Here is a 22,786-nt window from a genome sequence, read left to right on the forward strand (position 1 = left end):
GCAGGCAAGACGATTTATGAAAATCATGTACCATACTACTAGGTACTGACGTTACATGTAACCATCAATAACAAGTCTTCGTCATACTATTCATCATATTGCCACTCCGCTCGCAACTCAATTGCCAATCCTCATCATCAGACATTAAGCTTGGCTGGCTGAGTTATTCAATCATACGGGAGTATTTACCGTCAATATCATGCCATTCAAAAATTTTCCATCAAAATTCAGGCAGCATAGCGATTTCTATTGTTAGAAAAACTTTATTAAGGGAGTGGGAATACCACAGAGCGCCGCACCTTTCTCCACTAAGACCTAGGTGTAGGTGAACAGTCCACACTACGAAGTTAGGGAGTTTTCAAGCCATGATTTCTTTGCTTTAGAAAAGGACAGAAGAGATTGTTAATTATTGTAAGATAGCACAGTTCAAATGGATGTCTTGTCCTGGGTTTCAACCGTATTTCTTAGCTGCAGTCTCCCATGAGTGCACTACTTTTCGTTACATATATCTACTTCTTCGCTCACCACCATGAAAGTTAACAGAGTATACACGCATACTGTGGACGTGGAAGATGCAATTACACTTCTAATTCATCGCCGTCGAGAACTTTGGAAAAGACACACATTGAGTGGGCCGGCGATCCAGCCATGCTATGGTATTGGGGGAGAGGCCAGTATTCAACATCTCCGAAAGCCCTGTAACTGGCTCTAAAAGAAGAAGCCATGCAACTTTAGGTGGAATACTTTACCAACATCTAATCGGAGCTGGTTGAATGCAACCTCTTCTGGTGGGAAGTATCCACATGCCAGGCAAGATCATTGCCAACAACCAACACATGCAAAGCTGTCAGCAATAGCTTATACGAATTTACCACCAACAATGTCAATACAGGTTGGCCTAATTTTCGTTGCGTAACGGATGTACCTTGATGTCACGGTTCAAAAGATAAGTGGAGGCATAACTCCAGAGCAACGAAGTAGCTTAGCAAGTTGGGGCTTACAGCCATCTCCAGGCCTCAAATTTGGCAAGGAGTAGCATTTTCGCTTCTCGCCCACCGTTGTCTGTGAAGTCGTCTACTAGAAATGAACGTCCAACGTGGAATCAAATGGCAACTCACACCTATTGGGTGCACCGAATTCATTATCACTATAATCTTCTCAACTTCCCCAATATCACTATCAGATACGCCAATAACGTCTTAGCCAACTATTCGGCCATCCCAAATATTTCCTTTTCAAAGGGCACACCTGATCATGTGGCGAGCTCAAATCGATGTCTTCGACCGCCCTGATCGCTTCACGAGTTCCATTGCGGGAAGTTTCCTCGCCGCCATTGCATCCCAATACTGGATCTCGTCAAGATCTATTCAGCTGGGCCTTACTTTTATTTCTATTAAAGTATATCAGAAGACATAAATCTAGAACCAAAAGTCTGAATTTTCCGCTTCAATATGAAGTCAAGTCCAGAACAGGTTCTTGCTGGATTGTCGGTGTGGCCATAGCTGCATCATCTCTTTGCTCTGCTGAGAATAATATGTCCGGTTTCTTACAAGTCAGACTTTTTAATGATATTCCATTAAACTTTTGAATCTATTCTGACTGTTAGCAACCTGGCTTGATACCACTACTACTATTGATTGAGGGACGGCTGGATCCCCAGCGCCGGTGTTTGAAGACAGGACAGTCGGATGGATGGGCGATTTTCGTCTCTACCTGGGGTTCAGTGGCGATTTCCTTGTTTGGAGTTTGTTCATTGGCAGGTTGGCAGTTACCAAGCTTGTCTACTTCAGCGTTGGCCTCCATTGAGCTCATGGCTCTTGTGATTATCTATGGGACTTTGCTATCAAAACCGGCAGCAGTATGCTCTGCCACGCCCTTTGTCAATATAGAAGACGACATTGCATCTCTTACTCCGCGAATCACAAGCGCTTTGCTGATTGCGCTAGCCGTTCAGCGTGTGCTTCTTGGATTTGTGCCATTTAATCTTGGCGCGATACTTTTTGGTGGTGTCTCCAAAGCTATCACCTGGTTTCTTGCCATTGAAACGGTTCGTCATGTCTTTGTACCTGATTCTTGAGTTTGTTCTGACATGCTTAGGCTCGTCAATTTTCATGGACCACTGTCGTGGTCATTAAAATTTTGGCTATTTTTGCTACACGCAGCCCTTTCATACAATCTTTTGAATCGCAAGCGTTGGCTGTCATCGTTGGCTCTGCCCTGACGCTAGGACAACTCATGGCGTTAACCATGAAAGCATCAAATCCAAAAATTTCTATGGCTGCTTTTGGCTATTCCTGTCATTTCTTGCCTGACAAATATATTTGCCATCCGAGCTGCCTATCTACGGGCCGTGGCATTCACCAATGCACATGAACATCCCGTTGAGACCTTGATTAAGCAAGCAAACACTGAGTTTAAAAAATTGCTACTTCGCCAATCCCAATCTTACACTGCTGCTTGCGACGAATACCGTCGTCGATACAATTATGAGCCGCCGCCTGGCTTCGAAGAGTGGTTTAAATATGCCAAATCCCACAACTCAAAAATTGTTGATGACTTTGACGTTATTTATGAATCCATTATGCAGCTGTGGAATTATAATGGCAAAGAGATTAATCAAGCGATAAAAGATGTGCAACTCTACCTGGGAAATGAAGTCTGGAAATGTAAATTCTTTAGTCAGACGGGCCATACAAATTGCGTTCACAATTGGCGCACATTTGACAGACATGTGAGCAAGTTATTTAACCAACTGCTGGGCGACGTCAAAGGTCTGCCAGAGGTGGAGTTTTTGGTTAACCACTTGGATGAACCAAGAGTTATATTTCCTAGAAATCAGGAACACTATAATCACAATTTGAGAATCAAATTAACATGTCTTTCACGAACTCCGACGTGGAGCGCTCTTACACAGCACTGCGACGAAATTGAAGTTACAGCTGCCAACAAAAAACTTCCAGTCAACTCATTTGGTCTGCCATTCGTTCAAAATGGAACTTCCGCTAAGGATATTTGCAAACACCCTATTTATCGACAAATGCACGGCTTATTAATGAGTCCAACCTCTTTTCAGCTACTCGAGGGCACAATTCCTGTACTATCTACTGGGTCCTTGTCCATCATGGGAGACATTTTGTTTCCAAGCCCAGCATATATTGAGTCAGAGTTCATCTACAACGAAACGCATGACCTAGACTGGTCTCAGAAACGGAATAACGTTTACTGGGCTGGGTCTACATCTGGAGCATATGCTATGGATTCAAACTGGAAGAACTATCACAGACACCGATTCGTAAGCCTGACTCAGATGTTGGATAAAAAAGAGTATACATATCTCGCCGACAAGAGTGGTGTTATACAGCGGGTGGCATCTTCTTTTCTCAATAGCAGGCTATTTGACGCTGCATTTACAAGGGTTTACCAATGTGCAAGGGCGATGTGCCGCGAGCAGACCTTTTTCTACCGCCTGAAAGCCTGGGCGGATAAGGACGCAGCATTTCAATCAAAGTTAGCGTTTGATCTCGACGGCAACGGCATCAGTGGCCGATGGTACAAAATGCTGGCTTCTAAATCAGCACCATTAAAGCAAACTATTCTTCGTGAATGGCATGATGATCGACTCTTACCGTGGGTGCATTTTATTCCAGTCAGTCTTGGCATGGAGGAGCTACCCGAGTTGGTCATGTATTTGACCTCGACGAAAAAGGGTCAGCAGATGGCGAAGGAGATTGCAGATCGTGGCAGGGAGTGGTTCTCTCAATCCCTGAGGGACGTGGATATGGGTGTGTATGTATATCGCCTGCTACTAGAATTGGCGAGGTTGCAGGATCCTGAGCGAGTAGTGTCCTCAAAATCTAGCCCTTGATTTACGGTGGATGAAACAAGTATATTGAATAACCCAACCTTATTCTCGCAAGTACAAAAAGCTTCTACCATTAGTACCTAGTATTAAAATCACCTCTATCTCCGCTAATATCTGGATTAAGAAAGGCACAATGCACATGTTGGATTTTCAGATAGTCGTTCAGGTGGTACAGTGAAGGAGTTTATGTGGGCATGTCATTTACTAGTAGTAAGGGCAGTGTCATACCTGATAACGGGGACAGGTAGCTAGCAGCACTTCAAAATATGTTCAAGAAGATCTACATGTTGAGGACAGGTGATGGTATACCCGATTTGAAGTTGAGATTGAATTGAGATTTTAATAAAAAAAGGAATCTAAATAGTCGTTAAATGTAACAAGACTTTCTGTTACTCGTGATATACGTCTAAAAATCTGTGACACGCACATTATCTTTCTTATCATGCCCCTTGACTGCTGTGTCCCTCTCTTCATCATAACTGTGCTGGCTACCTGAGTCGTACTCTGGCTGAGCATCGTCAAGATGATCACCAACCTCCATCCATCGGTCGCTAGTGGCGGGAATAGGAGATATCTTGCAGAGCAGCCAATAAGTGCCAAGCGAAACGAGAAACCCGCAAAAGAAGTTGAGGTTGTAAATGTACGTGGCGCCAATGGGTACTTTTGTGCCCACAGCTCCGGCGAAACCAACCACATTGATCAAAATCCCAGAGATGTAGGCAGCATAAGCACGCCAATGGATTCCCCAGGTATAAAAATAAGGCCCAGTTCTACGACCATCATACAACTCCTTGGTATCCAAGTATCCTCTCCGCACGAGGTAATAATCGGAGACTATAACGCCGGCGATTGAGCTAAGGAAGACGCTGTAGGCAGACAGGTAAGTCGTGAACTGGTTGGAGCTGCTCAGCAGGTTATACGGGCACATTGCCAAACCAATTATGGCGCAAATATATGATCCCCTGCGAATGTTGATGTAGCGTGGGAGTAGCGCAGTCATATCGGTTCCAGCAGAGACGGAATTGGCGGCAATATTAGTACCCAGCTGAGCCAAAGCAAATGCTAAAGAGATGATAAAGACGCCGAATCTCTGGCCAGAGCCACCATCGTCGATAAATTTTCCAAGTAGATCCAAAGGACTCCAGATTGGCTCATCATAGATGACGGTGGATGACGAAGAAACGATGATGCCGATAAAGGAGGTAATGGCAAAGCCCAGTGGAATCGTAAAGAGCTGAGACCAGATCGCATCCTTGGGTTTACGCGCAAACCGAGTAAAGTCACTATCGTTGACAACAAGAGTTGCAAAGTTGGCGATGGAAGACATGATGCCGTTGACGAACTGCCATCCAAGCTTGCTCCCGTGAAGGGTGCTAGGCTGTCTGATGATGGGCCCGACACCGCCAGCTCGGACACAGGCCCAAATCAGGAACGAGATACCCGCGACAGGCACAAAATAGGCTTTGACGGTGAATAAATGGCGAACCTTGTGCACAGGGAACCACAATGCTGGCAAAGAACACAGCCAAAATATGACGAAGGAAACATACTCTGGCGTATTGGTGGCGCTGGTACCGAAATTTCCTGGCATTTTGGAGCTGTCCCAGGATTTCCAAATGGAGCGAATCATAAGATAGACGCAGGTGCCGCCAATGTATGCTTGAACTCCATACCAAATGCACGCTGAACGAAAAGATGTCAGCAGGCGATATAAGACGGGACAATATATGTCCCTCATCAAATGAAAGTAAAGCAAACGTAACCCGTATCATCATATTCACTTACCCATGGCGGCGCGATTAAAAACCGGCCATAGACTCCCCCAGATTCCAAAAGATGCACGACCAATGACTGGGAAGCCAATATGGTACGTAGCTCCAATTCGCCCAGTCATGACAATGAAGCAGGCGGATATTGAGTATCCTAACCAGACACATATCCACGCCTGCCACCATGACAGACCGGCGATGATCATGGAAGAAGAAATCATCCACGTATTGATGTTGAAGGAGTCTGCAATCCAAAAAGCGACAAAATTCCAAGGCCCCCACTGCCGACGCTCTTTCTCAACGGGTTTCAGGTCATGATTGACGAGCTAGGAAGAGTGTCAGCACCACGTCTCGCTCGTCTCATCCTATCTCGCCTGATCTGTTGTGGCGGTCTCGGTTTCGTTATATTCCTGGAGTAGTCTCTGGAGAATACAGCAGGATATGACAGGTGATGCGGTATCACGACGGGTCATGCAAAGGGGAATTTAGGTATGAGACGAAGAGGAAGGAAAAAGCAAGGACCGCACCATCAGCTGCGTGGTCGAAAGGCCGGGCTCGGCCTCGACAGCCAGCTTATCCGCCAGGGATCTGAATCTCTGTCGCAACGACATGGTGATGAGCCACTCAGGAAGACGAAGAATGCAATTGACAAGTTGGGCGCATAGAGAGTCGGTTTCCTCTTTTTAACGAAAATAAAAGATTGGTCGCAATCAGTAGCAGCAGCCAATGGAATGGCCGACGCACCAATGACGTGAGAACCCAGAGTTTTTCTAGTTGATCTCGAGGATGGAGGGGCCGATGATCCACCACGTTGCGAGGATGAGCACGCGAGCCGGGTTCTTATTGACTGCTACTGTATTCCGTGCTCACTTGATGGCTCGGACGTGTACAAGAGTTAGAGCCGGTGTTTGTGCTTGAGTGATCGGCGCAGGAATCGTCAGAGGCTTGAACTCTCAACAGCGGGTGGCGCAGAAAACGGGAGAGGCCAGAGGCTTTATCTACCAGATTTCCTCATCCGGGCTGGGCGACGTTACTCCGCAGATAAAATGAGATGCTGAGATGCGATAAAAAAGCGGAGTTGGCGACCAGGCTCTGGCGAAACTCTGCTGATATTGATGGATGTTGGCCCTCAGAGGTATTGCCGCTATCAGCGCGCAGTGCCCTCTCTGCCACCACATATCGCCGCAAGTGGGCAGGCAGAGGCCATGTCTGTGTAATTCTAGTACCAAAACGAAGTAGTGCCCGTAATAATAAGGTCGTTCATTGTCTTGGAAGCCGACGACTAGGGCTCATGATGATGCCCTGCTTGTCCCCCATTGGGTGGTGATACGCAGCGACAAGCGGCGATAGACTAAAACGCACAGCATGATCTGAGTGGCAGATAGCGGGTGGAGCGAGAAAATTGCCGGGCTTTTAAGTGTGGAGGGACCCGCCATCCCGCAAAGCTAGAGGCGATGGATTTCAATTACCCCATATCATCAAGTCAGCGCAGATTGGGAGGAAATGCTGGTGCCTGGGGCCGATAGCCCGTTGATTGAGCCGCTATCGCTATCACCATTGCTATCCACCATTGCTATCTGCTATCTCTGGAGAGATACGCGGTAGATAAGTAGCCGGTACCTGGAGATAGCGGAAAGATACGCGGAGATGGGGCGGTGCGTTGGAAGAGATGGCCGTCCATCGGATGCTTTTTTATTCCTTGTCTTCTTCAATCATAGTGTGAGACAGTCATATGATTGTTTTGTAGGAGCCAACAACTCAATTTGCTTTACAGAGGACTAATTGAGGAGGGGTAATGCGACACGGGGGAATCGATGCAAGGGAGAATCTGACATGAAGCAGCCACCAGCGAGATCCGGTCTGCAGCATTTTAGGCCCTGCAGCATACTACTGTTGTCATTGGGCTTGCGAGAGAGATTCCATAGATGCAGTACTGATTCTAGAAGGTCGAGGGAAAGTTGGAGTAGGGAGAGGTATATACATGTACTCCGTAGCAGTATACATGGATTCTTCATCTTCTCATGATTAAGGTAGCCACACAGAAGTGTATATACTTTACAAAGCTAACTGGAACAAAAAGGTGGTTTCATTTAGAAAATACAATCTAATTCATTATTATGTCGTTAAATAGCTTCATTTGACAGAAAATGAAGATGCTTCGTCGCCTCGAATATCATGGAAGGATTTGCGCCAACCAAGTATCGCGAGCTTCTTTGTCTGGTAACGCGTTCCACGCCTCCGCATTCCTCGGGTCCTTCTTAAGATAGTCCAGTAGCCGTATGACAAACTCCATCCCACGTTCCTCAGTCAGTGTAAAGGCGCTTTTGAAGGCCTTTTCAAAAACATCCGCGTTCGCAATTCGATGCGTGATGATACACTCGCGGGGCTGCGAATAGCGAACTGTTATTGCCCGAACGAGTTCGGTAAGCGCCATTGCGTTCTTCTGTTCTTCCAGTCTCTTCGCAGCTCGTATCTTTGCCTTCCTCTTGGTCTCAGCCTTGACTATTAGGCTGGTCGTCTTTGATGGCAGCATAAAGTTCTCCACCATCGAAAGTTTGGCTGCTCTCGACAAAATTACTTTATAATCCACCTTGTCGTCAGCCAGCAGCAAAAACTTTGCGTCTTCACCCAAGTCTTTTATACTACCGAAACGCAAGGCCGACTGGTCGTCTTCGTCGTCACTCGCGTAGCCCCTTCTTCGATTTCGGCGTATGACAAGCGCCCGGCTCGAGCCAACTTGAGACGCGCGTTGAGGCCGACGTGTGCTCATATTTGCTTGGAAGGTAACAATAGGTATCTCTTTATGGTGGATATATAGGGTAAAATATGTATGCGGAAAAGAACTTTGGATAAAAGTGAAGGCTTTGTTCATAAAAGTGGTGGCATGGTTATGGAGCAGATTTCTGCTTCGCGTTGCGCGATCGAGAATTTTTGTCAGGTTTCGCAGCCATTGAAGCTGATTATTTACTAGCGTGCTAGATACTGACCAGCAATCAGATGAGTTGAATCAAGCTTACAGGGACAGATTATGGATCTACTTACGGAGCCCGTATGGGGAGCTTAGCACATTTGCAGGTATTTTATATCGATACTAACACAAGGTGCAAGTACCTATCAAAGTCGGCGCTGAAATATAAATCCCATTTCCGCCAATAGCAAGTCAAATACATTCATCTTCAAGCTTCATTCAGATCGATCTGGACAATAGCCGTACCTCGCGTCTCTAGCAGCAGGCTCTTACCCTGGAATAAGCAGGTTAACCAAGCTGGCCAAGTACCGTGGTGCATATGCATGTCCCCAGCCGCGTATTTGACTAGCTGAGATACCTGAGTTCGTGCTGAAACTACACGTGGTTATCGGGAGAGCTGCGTCTTATCGCTTCTTGGCAGAGACTAGCCAATCACAGACGCGCTGCCAGTCACCACCCCACCTTTTTCTTTTTATCCCCCACCATCAATCTCCCCTCCTAAACACCAATTTTGGCACGAAGCATCATCTTTCATTCGCAGGGCTCGCGTTTGGAATAATACAACAACGAACTAAAAAATAGGCACAAAAAAAGAGGCCTACAGGACGACACACCCAACACCTTCTTCGCGCCAGAATTGTTCGTCCTAACCATCGCCGACGCCCAACATGGAGGATCAACTGGCGCAGCTCCTGGCCAACGCCCAGCTTTCTGAACAAGCACCCCGCCAAGCTGCTGAAATCGAGATCAAGCGAGCCCGGACGAATCCTGCTTTTCCCATATCGCTTGCTCGCATTGCCGCTCACTCGTCCATCGACACAAGCATTCGACAGTCTGCTCTCAGCACGCTGCGACTCTTTATCGAGAAGAATTGGTCTGTCGAGGAGCTGGATGACGAGCCCCAGATCCCCATCTCTGATGAAGCCAGAGAGATCCTAAAGCAGACCTTGTTGGAGGTGGCTTTGAGCCCTGAAGAAGACAGAAAAGTCAAGATTGCTGCCAGGTAAGATTTAACTAGTCATTTCGAATTCTGCCTCGATTTGAAGTCTATTCGAAGCCTGCGCCGAGACTATATGCGGGTTTAAGAGCCACCAAGCTAAATGACGACTTCATACTTTAGTTATGCTGTTGGCAAGGTTGCCATCCACGACTTTCCCGAGCAATGGCCCGCACTGCTGCCTACCATCCTCGGCGTTATCCCGACGGGCAACGATGCTCAGCTCCACGGAGCCTTGAGGGTGCTTAGTGACCTGGTCGACGAAAGCTTGAGTGAGGATCAATTCTTCTCTATGGCCCAAGACATTGCCAAAGCCCTTACCGAGGTGGCCCTCAACGAGAACCGAAAGCCCATGCTGCGCGCGCTTGCTATTTCCGTCTTCCGAGGATGCTTCGATTTGATGAACATGGTCAAGGACGAGAACAAGGAGGTCAAGACTTTTGCAGAGGAGCTGTTGACGCAGTGGAACCCTTTCTTCATTGCTGTGCTCAAAGGTCGCCTGCCTGAAGGCGACTCCAGCTCTGGCGCTCAGCCCGAGGCCTGGAACAGCATCATTGCTCTCAAGCTGCAAGTGGTCAAGACTCTTCTCCGAATTCGCAGAGTCTTCCCCAACCTCCTTCTCCCCCAGAGCACCATCTTCTTCACTGCGGTGTGGGAAGAGCTTAGCATTATGCAAGCCGCTTACGAGCAACTCTACATCATTGATGAGGTGCAGTCTCGCCTGGAAGACTCAGATAACCTTCCCTATACCCTCGACCTTCTCATCCTGGAGGAGCTTGACTTCCTGAACCAGTGCTTCCGCGCCCCCCCTGTCCAAGCGGAGCTCGATAGCCACTTGCAGGCCCATGCTTCCGGCCACGAAGTTCCTTGGATGATGGATCTTATGAAGATGCTTGTTGGCTATTCTCGAGTGACCCGCGAAGAGCAGGAACTTTGGGACTTTGACTGCTCTTTGTACTTGGCGGAGGAAACCTCGGTCACGGCCAACTACACTGCCCGTACTGCCGCTGGCGATCTTCTCATCAAGCTGGGCGAGTGGTTCAATGAGAAGACGGTTGATGGTCTGTTTGGATACACCAAGACCCTCTTCCCAGGCGAGGGCCCTTCGGCATGGAGAAGCCAGGAGGCGGCGCTGTACCTGTTCGTCATGCTTGTCAGCGACTTTGAGGATTTGAGCAAGCCTCTCCCTGACGTTGTTGCCAACGCATACCTGGAGCTCGTCGACTTTTCCATCAACCAGTCCAAGCAGCCGCTTTTGCGCGCTCGAGGATATCTGGTGGGTGGCATTATTGGCCGCTCACACCAGACCCCACCCAACCTGGTTGATCGCATTGTGCACTCTATTACTACCGAAGAGTCTGAGGTTGTGCAAGTCGCTTGCATCAAGGCTATTGAAGGCCTGATCAACTCGGGACGTGTGGCCGCTGATCGCCAAACGCCCATCATCGCCTCCATTCAGGCCTATATGAACGGCAAGGACCCCGAGGAAATGGAAGCGGCTGACGAGCTCCTCGTCACCCTGACAGAGGCTCTCAGAGCTGCCATTGGCATAGACAGCCAGATTGCCATCTCCAGTGACATTCCGTCCGTGGACCTTCTTTTCCTGTTGGCGAAGCTGGGAGCCAGCAACTTCCAAGTCACAATGCTGGTTACAGAAGCATTTGAGGATATCGTCGGTAGTCTCTCAGACGCCCGTTCATACTCTGCCTTGTGCGCTCGCATCCTGCCAACACTAACTGGCGCCTTTGACGTGGCCAATCTTACAGAGGACAACCCTCTTGTTACGGTCGCAACAGAGCTGCTGGTTGTTTTGACAGAGCATGCCTCAGAGCCTCTCCCAGAGGGCTTCGTAGCTGCTGTTCTTCCCAAGCTTAACCGCCTGCTCATGGAATCGACCGAGGGCGATGTCCTGCGGCCCGGATCTGAGGCAGTCAAGTGGATTCTGGTGCACGACCACCAGCAGGTCCTGAACTGGCACGACTCCAACGGCCGATCCGGATTGGAGGTCTGCCTGCACATTATTGACCGACTCTTGGGTCCTTCCATTGAAGATAACGCTGCCTCTGAGGTTGGAGGATTGGCCGCCGAACTGGTTGAGAAGGCTGGACAGGAACGTCTGGGACCATTCTTGCCGCAGCTTCTGCAGGCTGTTGCTAACCGACTGGCCACTGCGCAAGCCGCCGCTTTCATCCAGTCCCTGATCATCGTTTTTGCACGACTATCCCTGGGTGGTGCGCAAGATGTTGTTGAATTCCTCAGCCAGATCCAGATCAACGGCGAGAGCGGCCTTCAGGTTGTTTTGGCCAAGTGGCTCGAAAACTCTGTCAACTTTGCCGGCTACGATGAGATTAGACAAAAGTTCGTCGAAGAATACACACGCGGCCCTGCTTTGAATAGATGTGGAATTTGCTAACCCGCTGATAGTGTCATTGCGTTGTCGAAGCTCTACTCGCTCAACGACCCCCGAGTAGCCCAAACCTCAGTCAAGGGTGATCTTATCGTCGGCGCTGACGATGGAATGATCAAGACCCGATCTCGCGCCAAGAAGAGTATGTCAAGAAGCATTTACGGTATTCACAGTACGGCCGCTCTCATGGACCGACTGTACCATCAATACATACGTGAAGATGAAGAGACTAATAAATCACCAACCAAAAAAATAGACCCCGACAAGTACACAATCATCCCTGCGACTCTCAAGATTGTCAAGGTCTTGATTGAGGAGCTCCTGTCTGCCTCGGGTGCCCGAGCTGCCGCGAACGCCGCCTCTGCTGCCGTTGCTACTTCTGCAGAATTCGATGACGAAGATAACGACGAAGAAGGTTGGGAAGACGAAGACGATACGCTCGACCTCGCCCTGGGCGCAACAAAGGCTGAGCTCATGGCCTACGGCATGGATTCCAGCGCACGACAGCGTGACGATGAGACTCAGCAGTACCTTACCGAATTCTTCATTCGCTGCGGCCGAGAGAACGTTGCGAACTTCCAGGAGTGGTATAACATGCTGACAGACGACGAGAAGGCGAAGCTGAACGAGGTGGCCAATGCTGCAGGCCAGTAGGGGGGCTGCATCGTATCTGAAAAATTTCTGCTTCAGCAGAGAGTGAAAAAAAAGTGACTATTTGGGAGAAAGCTATGCGGAAGATGGTCTAACGTTGACTGACTATCCTAGGTAGCCAAACCAAAAACCGTTTGGGAAGGAATTCTGTCTTTACAGTATAACGAAATGGGCGAGAGGAGCTTTAATCAAGAAGAAAAACGAACGATGGAAAGGAGAGAAGAAAAATAGCTAAAGATTACGATTGAAATGAAAGCATCACGATGTAGAGTGGCGGTGGCGATAGATACCTTTGATAGTATAGAGAATAAGACATATCCAAGTTTTGGTTCACTATTAATCTGAGATGAAAGGAGAGAATTGTATATAATTTAAGTGGTTGAGATTCTTATTTGCTTTCCTTCGAATCTTATGAATATCATATCAAACGTTATACTCGTACACTCAGTCCAAATCATTCCATCATACACTTCGTTAAGGAAAAAAAAAAAGGTTCTGGTTTAGATAATATCACCACCAAAGCCACCTCCGAAGCCCCCAAATCCTCCCCCTCCTCCATTAAACCCTCCCCTGCCACCACCTCGCCCCCCAGGGCCAGGAAATCTCGGCCCACCACCAGGGTTCACCGGATCCCATCTTGCTCCTGGAGGAGCCTGCGGGTCATAGCCAGAGCCGCGTGGTCCATCTCCTCCCCAGCCGCCTTCACCTGTGAACAGCGGATCATCAAACGTTGGGTGCATTCCTGAGAAGCCGCCTGGACGGGGGAGGCCTCCGCCTACAAATGAGCCTCGTAGCGGATCATGAGGCCCAAGCCCGGGAGGGTTGAGATCATCGTGACCTATGTAGCTCGGAGGTATTCTCAGTCCGCCCATGATACGGCCAGGAGGGCTGTTGATTTGATGTTCGTCTTCAAAGTCAGGAGGCGGAAAATCACCAGGCGGAGGTCGACGGTGAGCATTATCAGGCAGCAGTCCAGGATGAGGATAAGGCATATCTGGCCGAGGCTGATTGCCCGCGGGTCTGTAGGGAGCGCTGGGATCGCCGCGAGCTTCCTGCGCGCGCCTTTCGTCTCTGGCATTTGCTTCGGCTTCCTCGGTCTCGACGTAGCCCTCCTTTTGCAGTTTCGGAATCAATTTCTGCACAATCTGGACTCTTGTGTCGTTTAGGATGCGCTCGATGGCTTGGTCTGAAACAAAGAGCTTCTTCAGCTTCTCTGGGAGGTCGCTCCTATCTTCGTTTCCGTCGGCATCGAGGGTAATGCGCACGGGCAGGTTCTTAGACTGGACAATATCTCGGACTGTGTACTCGAAGCGATGGATGTTCTCAGCGCCGACGGCGAGGCCTCGGATCTCGACTTTTGAGCCCATTCGGTCGACGCGGACGACAAAGGTCATGGAAGACTGCTTGTGCTTGTAGACGAATGATAAGGAGCCGAATCCATTGTTCCACTGGGGAGGCAATCGAGGGGCCAGAGAAGCGCATTCAGCTATATGGATATATTAGCGTCTTGTATAATACATGATGTCAGCTGGTGAATGAGAGCTTACGAATGGGCTTGTCTTCATCAAAACCGCATAGTCTAAAGTCGAGAGATGCGAGATATGCGTGGACAAGCAGGGCGATGGCCTCGTATGATGAGGCGAGATCGGATGAGTCGTCGCCTTGGACATGTGTGGGCAGAGCGTCTGCCATGGACTTGAGGACGGCATCTGTGCTTAGAGGTGGAGGAGCTGTTGTATCAGCCATGATTGATAATGATGAGGGGTCGCTGCGGTAGGGTATATATGAGTAGAGGATATTAGTCGTATATATAGAACGAAGTGAGGCCTTGATATTGGTATCTCTTGATGAGATCAAAGCAGTGGCGTGAAGCGGCTTGAAATTGATGTTTATACAAGTCCAAGCGACGTTGAAGTTGCAGAAGTTGAGATGAAATGCGTCATTGCCACTGCTGCCTCCGCAAGAGCTTTAGATATAGCTAGAGCTCAGCCCTATAGGCGGGGTAACCCGAGCTCCAGTGGACTGACCAACTGCACGATGGCTGTATTAGCACTGTTGGTAGGCGTAATAAATGAGGTGGGAGGCCTACCCTGCCTGCTGGCCATCACATGACTTGGCGTCCAACCTCATTAACGCGAACACGACCAACACGTCTCCCAGGCTTGACTTCATTATACACCACAGCCTCGGATATCACGATACGATGTCAGCCTCAGTATCGCCACCAACCCACCACCAGCGAGACCAACACCAAAATCTGCCTCACCCTGATCAATCTTCTTCCTCGGGCCCCTCCCTCCCCGTCTTCGCCGCAGCTCCCCTCCTCGCCACCTTCACCTCATTCCTCACCATTGCCATCCACTCTCTCCTCTACCACCGCAATCTCTATCCCTCAACATCCTTTCTCACCGCCCGTGCATTCAACCTTGCCGTACACCAATCCCGCCACCCAGCCGTCTGCACCTGGATCAACGACGCCGTCTCCGCAATCTCAAACCAACTCAACGCCGGCACTGTCAAGCGCATCGTCTTTGTCGTACACAGCAATAGCAGCAGCAAAGTCCGTGAACGATGGGTCTTTGACGTAGAGCGCTTCCCAGCCTGGGGTATCAAGAATGAAGCTGCAACAGCAGCAGACCCAGAAGCAACGACTTCTCATCAACAGCCAGAAGACGAGGAAGACAACGACTCCGAAGAAGGAGAGGACGAAGAAACCGCTGCCGAAGTGCAGGATGCGATGAACTGGGCCGACATCCATGAGGCTCTCAGGGGAGCTCTGCAGAGACTTGCTTATGCGGCGCAAGGCGCTGAGAAGCTTCCAGCGGGATGCACATTCACACTTGCCTTGGAGCTGAGAGATGAGGCTGAAGCTCCTATAGGTGTAAGCAAAATAACACGTAGAAAAGCGAGGAGAGAGTGATGCTCTTTCTGGCAAACGTAGCAGAGCCCAACTAACAAATGAATGGTCTAGCATCCCCAGCCATGGATCCCATCAGAGCCCAATCTCCAGCCCCCTACCAAGCGGAAACCGCACCAGGGCGAATCTCTCAAGGGCACTGCCACGAAGCCCGTCCGCTCTGTGAGAGCAGATCCTCTCTTTTTCGAGTGCTGGCTCGAGCAGGGCTCTCCTGAGCCAGAAGTCGTAAATTCCAATAGTACTGGCGGGATTGTACCGAGTACCTCATCTGGGAGCATTCCCCAATCATAGTAATGATAATATATAATTAAATTGGGAAATTACTTTTCGGTACCCCAGTTTCGTTATCCAACACCCCAGCCGCAGCCCAACAAGGCAGTAAGTCTACATATTAAAATATCTAGCTGGTATCTACACTTAGAGGCAGTAGAAGCAGTAGAAGCAGACATAGCAGACATAGCAGACATAGCAGACATAGCAGACATAGCAGATCTCTTAGCTTGCCATTACTCAGGAAAAGAAAACAAGACAGCAACGAAAACTAAAATTACACTCCACACATCTTTCATTCAAGCTTATTCCTAACATCTACCTTCCACAATTCCATACTTCCATATCAAAACACAATAGAAGAAGAAGAAAGCTATCCCATTCTAAAAACACATAAATATCAAATCCCTTTCACAGGGGCTATAAAAACAGAAGAATATTAAGAAGAAATACTCCCCAAGACTCCCATAAAACCCAACAAAGTTTTTATTTTCAAAAACCACTTCCCAGAACCTCCCCTCCCTTTCCAACCACCCCTCCTTTGTTTATTACAGAAATTGTCTTTTCTGAGATTAGTTTATACAGCTTGTATATCCATCAGTCAATCAATCCATCATCCATCGTCCTGCGTCTATTACAAGAAATTTTTGTAAAAAGAAAAAGGTGTAAAGACAGAAAAATACAGCATCAGAAGCAAAATAAAAAAGCCGACATTACCATGGCCATCCATCATCATAGAAATTAATAAAAAAACACCTTCAAGAAAGATCAAAAGCCCCACCTTCCAAACAATTAAAACAAGAAGCAGAAGAGAAATGTCACAAAAGTCTTCATCTTCAGGTATATTTTTTTCACCCCTCACTCTGTTCCCTTCAGCGCCGCCCGTAGGCTAATCATCTCACGCTTCAACTTTGCATTCTCCTTCTTCATCCTCGCCAGTTCTTCTCCCTGGTTCTTCAGTTTGACGATGAGCTCCTCTTTATCTTCTTTGCCCTTGCCCTTCAGGGCCTTGACAATCTTCCCCAGCTCAGTATTGAATCGCTCATAGAGCAGTTCATTCTCCGCCACAGCTTCCTTGTGTAACTGATCAATAGAGCGCATCTTTGACTCTGTCGTCTTCAGAGTAATTTCCACATCGCGCTGCAGCTCGTCCTGCTTATCCTGAAGATCTTGCATCACCACTGGCATTCGATCTTCCAGTGACGCCACGGATTGAGATAACCGCTGCAAACTGACCGTCTGAGATTCGGACAAGGTACCACTGTTCACCATTGCCATTTCCTCACCAATCTTGACCAGCTCCGACTGCAGCATAGCATCTGCCTCACCCACGGCAGTCTTTTCCGTTTGCAGCCTCTCCCGCAGCTTCTGAGGGGACTGCAGACGGAGCTTCTGTGCCGGAGTTCGGATAGGGCTGCTGTTGGACTGTCGGCTGGGCGATTCGCCGGATGAGCTTCCTGGTCGGATCGGCCTCGGCGGCAGCAGCGTTGGAATGTTGGACGTCGATAGAGTTTTGCTGTGTGTCGGCTTCGGTCTCCTATAAGGAGGCGGGTCCTGTCTGGTGGGAGAATCTCCCCGCATTGCCTGTTCTAACTTGGCCTGGATCTCCTTAATGGGTGACGCCGCTCTCAATCCTCGTATGCTGCCATATATATCTGTTGTGGCAATGTTTTCCTTTTGTCGGGGTGACCGGAGGAGCTGTGACGAATTGGGGCTGATGGGTCTCTTTGACGGAAGAATAATTATGGGACTGGCATTAACCTTCTCCGACGTCTCCTTTGTGTTTTGAAGAGGCTGCAGCGCATTCTCCCTCTCCTCCGCCTCTGGATCTTCGTCAATGCTAGTCGTATCTATCAGTGACTTGAGATCGGACAGGGAGCTTCTCCTCTTATTATGCCTCCTGGGTGTTCCAGGCGTCGACGGTTCATAGGCGGGCTCGCCAATAGTGTCGAGCGGAAATTCCATGCGATGGTTGCTAGGCGGTCTCACAGGGTCCTCAAAGGCAGTAGCAACGTGAACCCTGTCTCCAGATCCTGGTCTGCCCAGCGTAAATCTCTTGTGGATGATGTTGGTACCGTCATCGCTCGACCGTTGGCGCAGAGCCTGCTGCATTGTCGCCCTAGACATACTCGCGCTCTCGCCAGTGGCCGGGTTTCGATGCTTGCCGAGACTCCGCCAGACAGAAGTGCGCTCCTCCTTGGAGTTTGAGTTCTGCCGAATCAGCATGTCAAGGCCAAACTTGCGGCGCAGCGAAGATGTGTTGGAAGTCACAGATCCCTGGTGAGATTTGTTGCCGCTCGCGACGCCGCCACTACTGCGCGTCTGGAACGACTCCATTAGCTGCAACTCGGCCAAACTAAAGCCGGCGTAGGTAGTCTCTCCAAATATCCTGTCACAGTCATCGACTAAGCGATCCAGTAGGTTGATGTAGTTTGCTGCCGTACCGTCGGTAACCAGCATCTCAGCAAACGCCAACGTCAGCGCACCGCGATCGCTATCATTGCTGCAGCCATCCAGCAGATCGGCCAGCAGCTTAATCAGTGCTGTGAATGCTCTTCGGTTCTGTGGGGCCAACTCCTTGAATAAAAAGTTGACAAAGTCGGCAAACTCGCCTGGGACTCGCTTGTTGGCTCGCTCTTGCAGAGTGTCTAGCATCTTGATGGTCGTCACAGGTCCTATCTGTTCAGTCCAGGCAATGTGGAGGAAGTTTTCAAATGCCGTAAAGACGACTTCGGTTCCCACATCGTTGGCCACTTCCACCTCTTGGGGATTCTCAATGAGCCTATTGTACAAGTCGTTTACAAGCAATTCGTCAGCCGAAGCGCGGTGTAGCAGAGTCCTGCCGTGGATGGAGCCCTTGCGGTATTGAAGAGCCGTGGTGAAGGCCTCAAACGTCTGCTCCAGTCGAACAAGAGGATTTTCCGGCATTATTTCTTCCACTGCGTGCCTGCTATTAGTGCTGTTCTTGCCTCTGATGGAGCCATACATGGAGTGATGGCTGTCGGCTCGGTGGATAGAGGCTTGGTGCGGGTGTTTAGCCTCTGAAAGAGTAGTTTCAGAGGCGTTGTTGGAGCCGCTCCACAGGCTGGTGAAGAGTTTGACAGGAGATGCTGCCAGGAAGGATCTAGTCTTTTCAGCGCGGTTGGATAGACATAGGGTCCGCAGCATCTTGGAGTGGTAGGAGACCATGGGGGCAGTGAGGGCCCGGTTAGAAACGTTGAACTGGACGCTCAAGAGCTGCATGACTGAAAGATTTGTTAGAATAAATGAACAAAAAAGAAGGAAAGGAAAGAAGCTTACTTCGTCTTGACATGGTTGGAAGAAAATCTTCCAAAGCCACATCGTCCTGGTACTGCTTCCCATTCAGTCCCACTGTGAGCAGAGAAATCTTCTTCATATTCTTGCTCGTCACGTTAATCACAATTTCGATACCATAGTGTCCGACTGGAGCACCCTTGGTTCCCTTCTCATGGTCGACCACCACCCGGATAGGAGCTGGTTCGCGTCGGCCTTCGATGAGCTGGTCGGCTCCCTCTTGGAAGATCGCGGCGTGCAGCCCCAGGTTGTTCTCGGGCATCCGTACTGATCGCAGAGTCCAGCTAGGATCCTCTCTCTCTGTCTCGGGGAAGCGTGCCTCGATCCTGGCTTTGACGACATCCTCGCTCCACTTTGCGGCTTTACCCTCAAAGGCCTCTTGCAGCAGGAAACACCGTGATGTGATGGCCTTGGGAACTTTGTGCTCGCCAGGGTGCATGCCCTTCATCTCTGCGCTAGACGTCATCCAGATGAGGTGACCATCGGCGGACTCGGTAAAACGAACATCTGCGAGATGATGCCAACCCGTGAAAATGAATTCGTAATGGCTAGGACCACCAGCAGCATTCGTCATGGAAATGAGCAGCTCTGCCGCTGAGGGCTTGTCGATCTCGCGGAGTAAATCTCGCCCCGTCATGTTGTTATCGCCAGATTTTCTCAGCATGATAATGTAGTCGGAAAATAGAAGGAAAATACCAGCATCGTCGGAGTCAACTGTGGCCTGGTACGGCGGTGAGAGTTCTAAAAAGTCAGCAGCTAGGATGAGGCGACCTTGAGGCTCAAGATCTGCGGGCCACGCCTCAACCATGTTTCGAAGGCGGTTGGCGATGTGAGGCTTGTCTGGCAGGGGATCATCCATGGAGCAGATGTTGGTGATGATGTCTCGCGCCTTGAGCATGGGCTGCAGCGCCGGGTGTGTGATGGGTAATGAGGCAATGATTTGGTCGATAAGCAGGCTGTATCGTGGCAGTCTCTGGACTGGCTCAATGAGAAGCGAGCGAATAGTCTGCTCGCCGGCTTTGCTCACTCGCTGTCGGAAACTTGACTGCTGGTCCAGGAACGAATTCAGCAGTGTCGGAAAGTGCTGACTCGCCTTGATGTAGTCTTGGTAGCACTGGGTAAATTTGGGGAACCATTCAAGGAACAGCTTGGCCATGGCTAAGGCGCCAAGCGGATCCTTCTTGGGAGCAGCATTGCTGCCCGCCCTCGTCGAAGAAGACAGATTCATCGTCGGTGACTCCATATCCTTCACAGCATCCTCCTCGGTTTCATTCATAATCTTGCGCAGCTCCTCGACAAAGGCTGAATTTACTTGCAGGATGCCGTCTGATGATTTAGGGAATAGCTTCTCCAGCTCTTCTTCGGATGGACTCAGACTCTCGACCGATCGCTTCTTGGCGTTATTTCGGAAGTCGTTGGCCACAGTCTTGACGAGCTCTTGCACCTTGAGCACGTAGCGCTCCTCGGTGTCGACGAGCTCGCTCATCTTCATGCGCAGCTCCATCTTCTGGTCCTTGGTGAAGGTCTTGTTGCGATTCAGCGGCGTGGGTTTTGAGGGGGCCCGGCGCAGCTTGCTGGTGGGCAGGAAGACGGGCTCGCCAAACAGCTTGACCAGCGGTGTGTAGTTACCATATTGGCGCAGTGTCGGGTCGATGATGTCGTCCTCGTCGTCGGGCATCTCCTCGAGCTCGGCAGACTGCGGCACAATGGAGCCTGGCGGCAGGATGAAGTCGATGTCGACGTTGTTAACGTGCTGGGTCTGCAGAGCCTCATCTAGCGTGGCCACGACGTCGGCGGTGTTTTCGCTCCTGACCATCTCCTTGACCAGGTCGGCGGCATGCTGCTCGCTGAACAGCGCGGGCGCACTGCTGGGCCGCTTCCCCTTGGGCGGGTACGTCGCCTTGAGATGTGACTTTACATTCTCAGGCAGCTCCTTGAAGTAGCGGAACAGGCCAAAGGCCAGGCCGCGGTAGACCTCGTCGCCCTGGAACTCGCGCGGCAGGTGGTTGACGACGCTGTAGAAGGGCGAGCTGGGGGAGATGGTGATGCGCGGGAAGCTCTGGAAGCCGGCGGGCGTGAAGACGTGGACCTGGACGCGCGAGCTGTTGAGCGTGTAGTTGGCCGTGGTCGAGGGCCCGTGGAAGATGAGGATGGGCAGCTGGCCGAGCAGCGGGTCGGTGGCGTGGTAGAGAGCAATGTGCTCGGGCGAGAGCGCCAGCTCGTCCGTAACACGCACCATCGTGGGCTTTGGGAGCGGACCTGTGGTCTCAATGGCCAGCGGCGCTCATAGCCCGGCGAGTTGCGTGCGGTTGGTGATGCTGGCGGGTGCTGGGTGCGTGTGGGCGTGTCTTGTTCTCGTCGTCTCGCAGAGGTTGAGCGTGTTTCTTTTTGGGTCCAGGGATGGTGTCGGTGGGCGTTGCCCTTGCAGCGTCGTCGATGATGGCGATGGGGGCGGCTCTGCCTCCCTCTATTTCTCTCGTTTGTCGCGGTAATTCGTAATCGTTAGGCCTGATCAGTAGCTCGGGTCGGGTCGTGTCTTTGTCTGGGTATCGTCTTTGTTTATCCGCAACGGGGATCGAGGATTAGCAGAATAAGGAGCGTGTGATGTGATGTGCGATGCGGGATGGAGAAATGCGGGATTGGAGATCTGTGTTCAGAAGCAGAAAAGAGTCAAGGCTCGCTTTCTGCTTTGGCTCTGGCTCTGCTCTGCTGGTGCTCTGCTTGCCAACTTGCATGGGGAGGGGTGAGAGAGGAAGCCGAGGTGGGCCCCGGCGCAGGCTATATTTCTTTAGGTCCCGTCAGAAAGTAAACAGAGGCTTTTTGGGGGGGCGCTTGTGGCTTGAGCGCTTCTTCATTAAAGAGTTTAAAGAGCCAAACTAGCCGCGGGTAGGTCGCAAAGAACAAGACAAAAAATTTTTAAGAGCAGTACAAGTAGTATGTTCAGAATTGAGTTGTCAAGCTTAGTTCCCGCTCCCTAACAACGGCCTGGTTGCCGTGGGAATGTTTCGAGCTTGTTGGGTTTTGAGTTTCGTTGCTTTGTTTCGGCCAAACACAATGTCTGGTGCCTTTTCCAGAAGCCTTGGCGATCCCTGCAGCTGGAATTGAACGCAAACGAGCACAAATAAGATTGAACATGAAAACGGGAAATAACAAATGGCGGCATCTTACGAAGGCCTTCATTAAACTATCCAGAAAGCAGCACTAGTTATTACGGCCCTACGCAGGAGGCACCTGAGCAATATGTAATTCAATTGAGCCCGGCAGGATGAGATGAGGTGAGGTGAGGCGACCACAGACGCGGCTCGAAAATAGATACCGCTCTCGGGCTGCTCATTATTCGACACACGCCCCCCGAAAATCCCCATCGCCCATCTCCAATCTCCAATCTCCATCTTTGGCTCCAGCAAACACGAGCGATGCCAGCTGAGCGAGCAAGAAGGGGGGAGGGTCCCCTGAGGATGCCGGAGCCGGGGGCCCCAGCTGTTTTATAATGAAGGCAAGCTGCTTGTGAAACGTCCAGGGCCCCCTTGGTCCCCTAAAGACCCCGCTGGAGCGACCGGTTGACAGTGGCCATTCACTAATCGCAACCGCTGGAATGAGGGGCGGCACAGCATTGAAGCTATGCTGGAG

General features: G+C 50.2%; 7 protein-coding genes across 7 annotated transcripts; 3 read left to right on the forward strand and 4 right to left on the reverse strand.

Annotated features, from left to right (window-relative positions):
• Nucleotides 1-1,254: 1,254 nt before the first annotated feature.
• On the forward strand, nt 1,255-3,865 carry GGI43DRAFT_432658 (glycosyltransferase family 90 protein; the record flags this gene model as incomplete). Its single annotated transcript, XM_083209621.1, has 5 exons — nt 1,255-1,355; nt 1,408-1,552; nt 1,607-2,047; nt 2,098-2,205; nt 2,255-3,865. 5 exons carry the CDS (start codon nt 1,255-1,257, stop codon nt 3,863-3,865), a joined length of 2,406 nt encoding a protein of 801 aa, XP_083062521.1.
• Nucleotides 3,866-4,268: 403 nt separating this feature from the next.
• GGI43DRAFT_381679 (permease for cytosine/purines, uracil, thiamine, allantoin-domain-containing protein) lies at nt 4,269-6,242 on the reverse strand (the record flags this gene model as incomplete). The annotated part of the gene is made up of 3 exons (XM_083203149.1): nt 4,269-5,545; nt 5,648-5,957; nt 6,159-6,242. 3 exons carry the CDS (start codon nt 6,240-6,242, stop codon nt 4,269-4,271), a joined length of 1,671 nt encoding a protein of 556 aa, XP_083062522.1.
• Nucleotides 6,243-7,699: 1,457 nt separating this feature from the next.
• Nucleotides 7,700-9,112, reverse strand: GGI43DRAFT_399324 (uncharacterized protein). The gene is made up of 2 exons (XM_083205329.1): nt 8,674-9,112; nt 7,700-8,613 (listed from the first exon to the last, which is right to left on the reverse strand). The coding sequence occupies exon 2, from the start codon at nt 8,501-8,503 to the stop codon at nt 7,805-7,807; it is 699 nt and encodes a 232-aa protein (XP_083062523.1). The 5' UTR covers nt 8,504-8,613; nt 8,674-9,112; the 3' UTR covers nt 7,700-7,804.
• On the forward strand, nt 9,113-12,995 carry GGI43DRAFT_399325 (karyopherin KAP114). Its single transcript, XM_083205330.1, has 4 exons — nt 9,113-9,602; nt 9,720-11,954; nt 12,021-12,145; nt 12,260-12,995. The coding sequence occupies exons 1-4, from the start codon at nt 9,268-9,270 to the stop codon at nt 12,655-12,657; spliced, it is 3,093 nt and encodes a 1,030-aa protein (XP_083062524.1). The 5' UTR covers nt 9,113-9,267; the 3' UTR covers nt 12,658-12,995.
• A 24-nt stretch (nt 12,996-13,019) lies between these two features.
• Nucleotides 13,020-14,787, reverse strand: GGI43DRAFT_399326 (PI31 proteasome regulator N-terminal-domain-containing protein). Its single transcript, XM_083205331.1, has 3 exons — nt 14,744-14,787; nt 14,202-14,684; nt 13,020-14,140 (listed from the first exon to the last, which is right to left on the reverse strand). The coding sequence occupies exons 2-3, from the start codon at nt 14,398-14,400 to the stop codon at nt 13,155-13,157; spliced, it is 1,185 nt and encodes a 394-aa protein (XP_083062525.1). The 5' UTR covers nt 14,401-14,684; nt 14,744-14,787; the 3' UTR covers nt 13,020-13,154.
• Nucleotides 14,788-16,077, forward strand: GGI43DRAFT_399327 (DNA-binding protein). The gene is made up of 2 exons (XM_083205332.1): nt 14,788-15,535; nt 15,626-16,077. The coding sequence occupies exons 1-2, from the start codon at nt 14,858-14,860 to the stop codon at nt 15,860-15,862; spliced, it is 915 nt and encodes a 304-aa protein (XP_083062526.1). The 5' UTR covers nt 14,788-14,857; the 3' UTR covers nt 15,863-16,077.
• Nucleotides 16,078-16,274: 197 nt separating this feature from the next.
• GGI43DRAFT_308015 (uncharacterized protein) lies at nt 16,275-21,583 on the reverse strand. Its single transcript, XM_083201648.1, has 2 exons — nt 19,142-21,583; nt 16,275-19,086 (listed from the first exon to the last, which is right to left on the reverse strand). The coding sequence occupies exons 1-2, from the start codon at nt 21,393-21,395 to the stop codon at nt 16,700-16,702; spliced, it is 4,641 nt and encodes a 1,546-aa protein (XP_083062527.1). The 5' UTR covers nt 21,396-21,583; the 3' UTR covers nt 16,275-16,699.
• Between the last annotated feature and the right edge of the window lie 1,203 nt (nt 21,584-22,786).

This window comes from Trichoderma evansii (assembly GCF_050947405.1).
Source record: "Trichoderma evansii strain SZMC 28006 chromosome Unknown GGI43scaffold_5, whole genome shotgun sequence".
Classification (NCBI taxonomy): Eukaryota; Fungi; Ascomycota; class Sordariomycetes; order Hypocreales; family Hypocreaceae; genus Trichoderma; species Trichoderma evansii.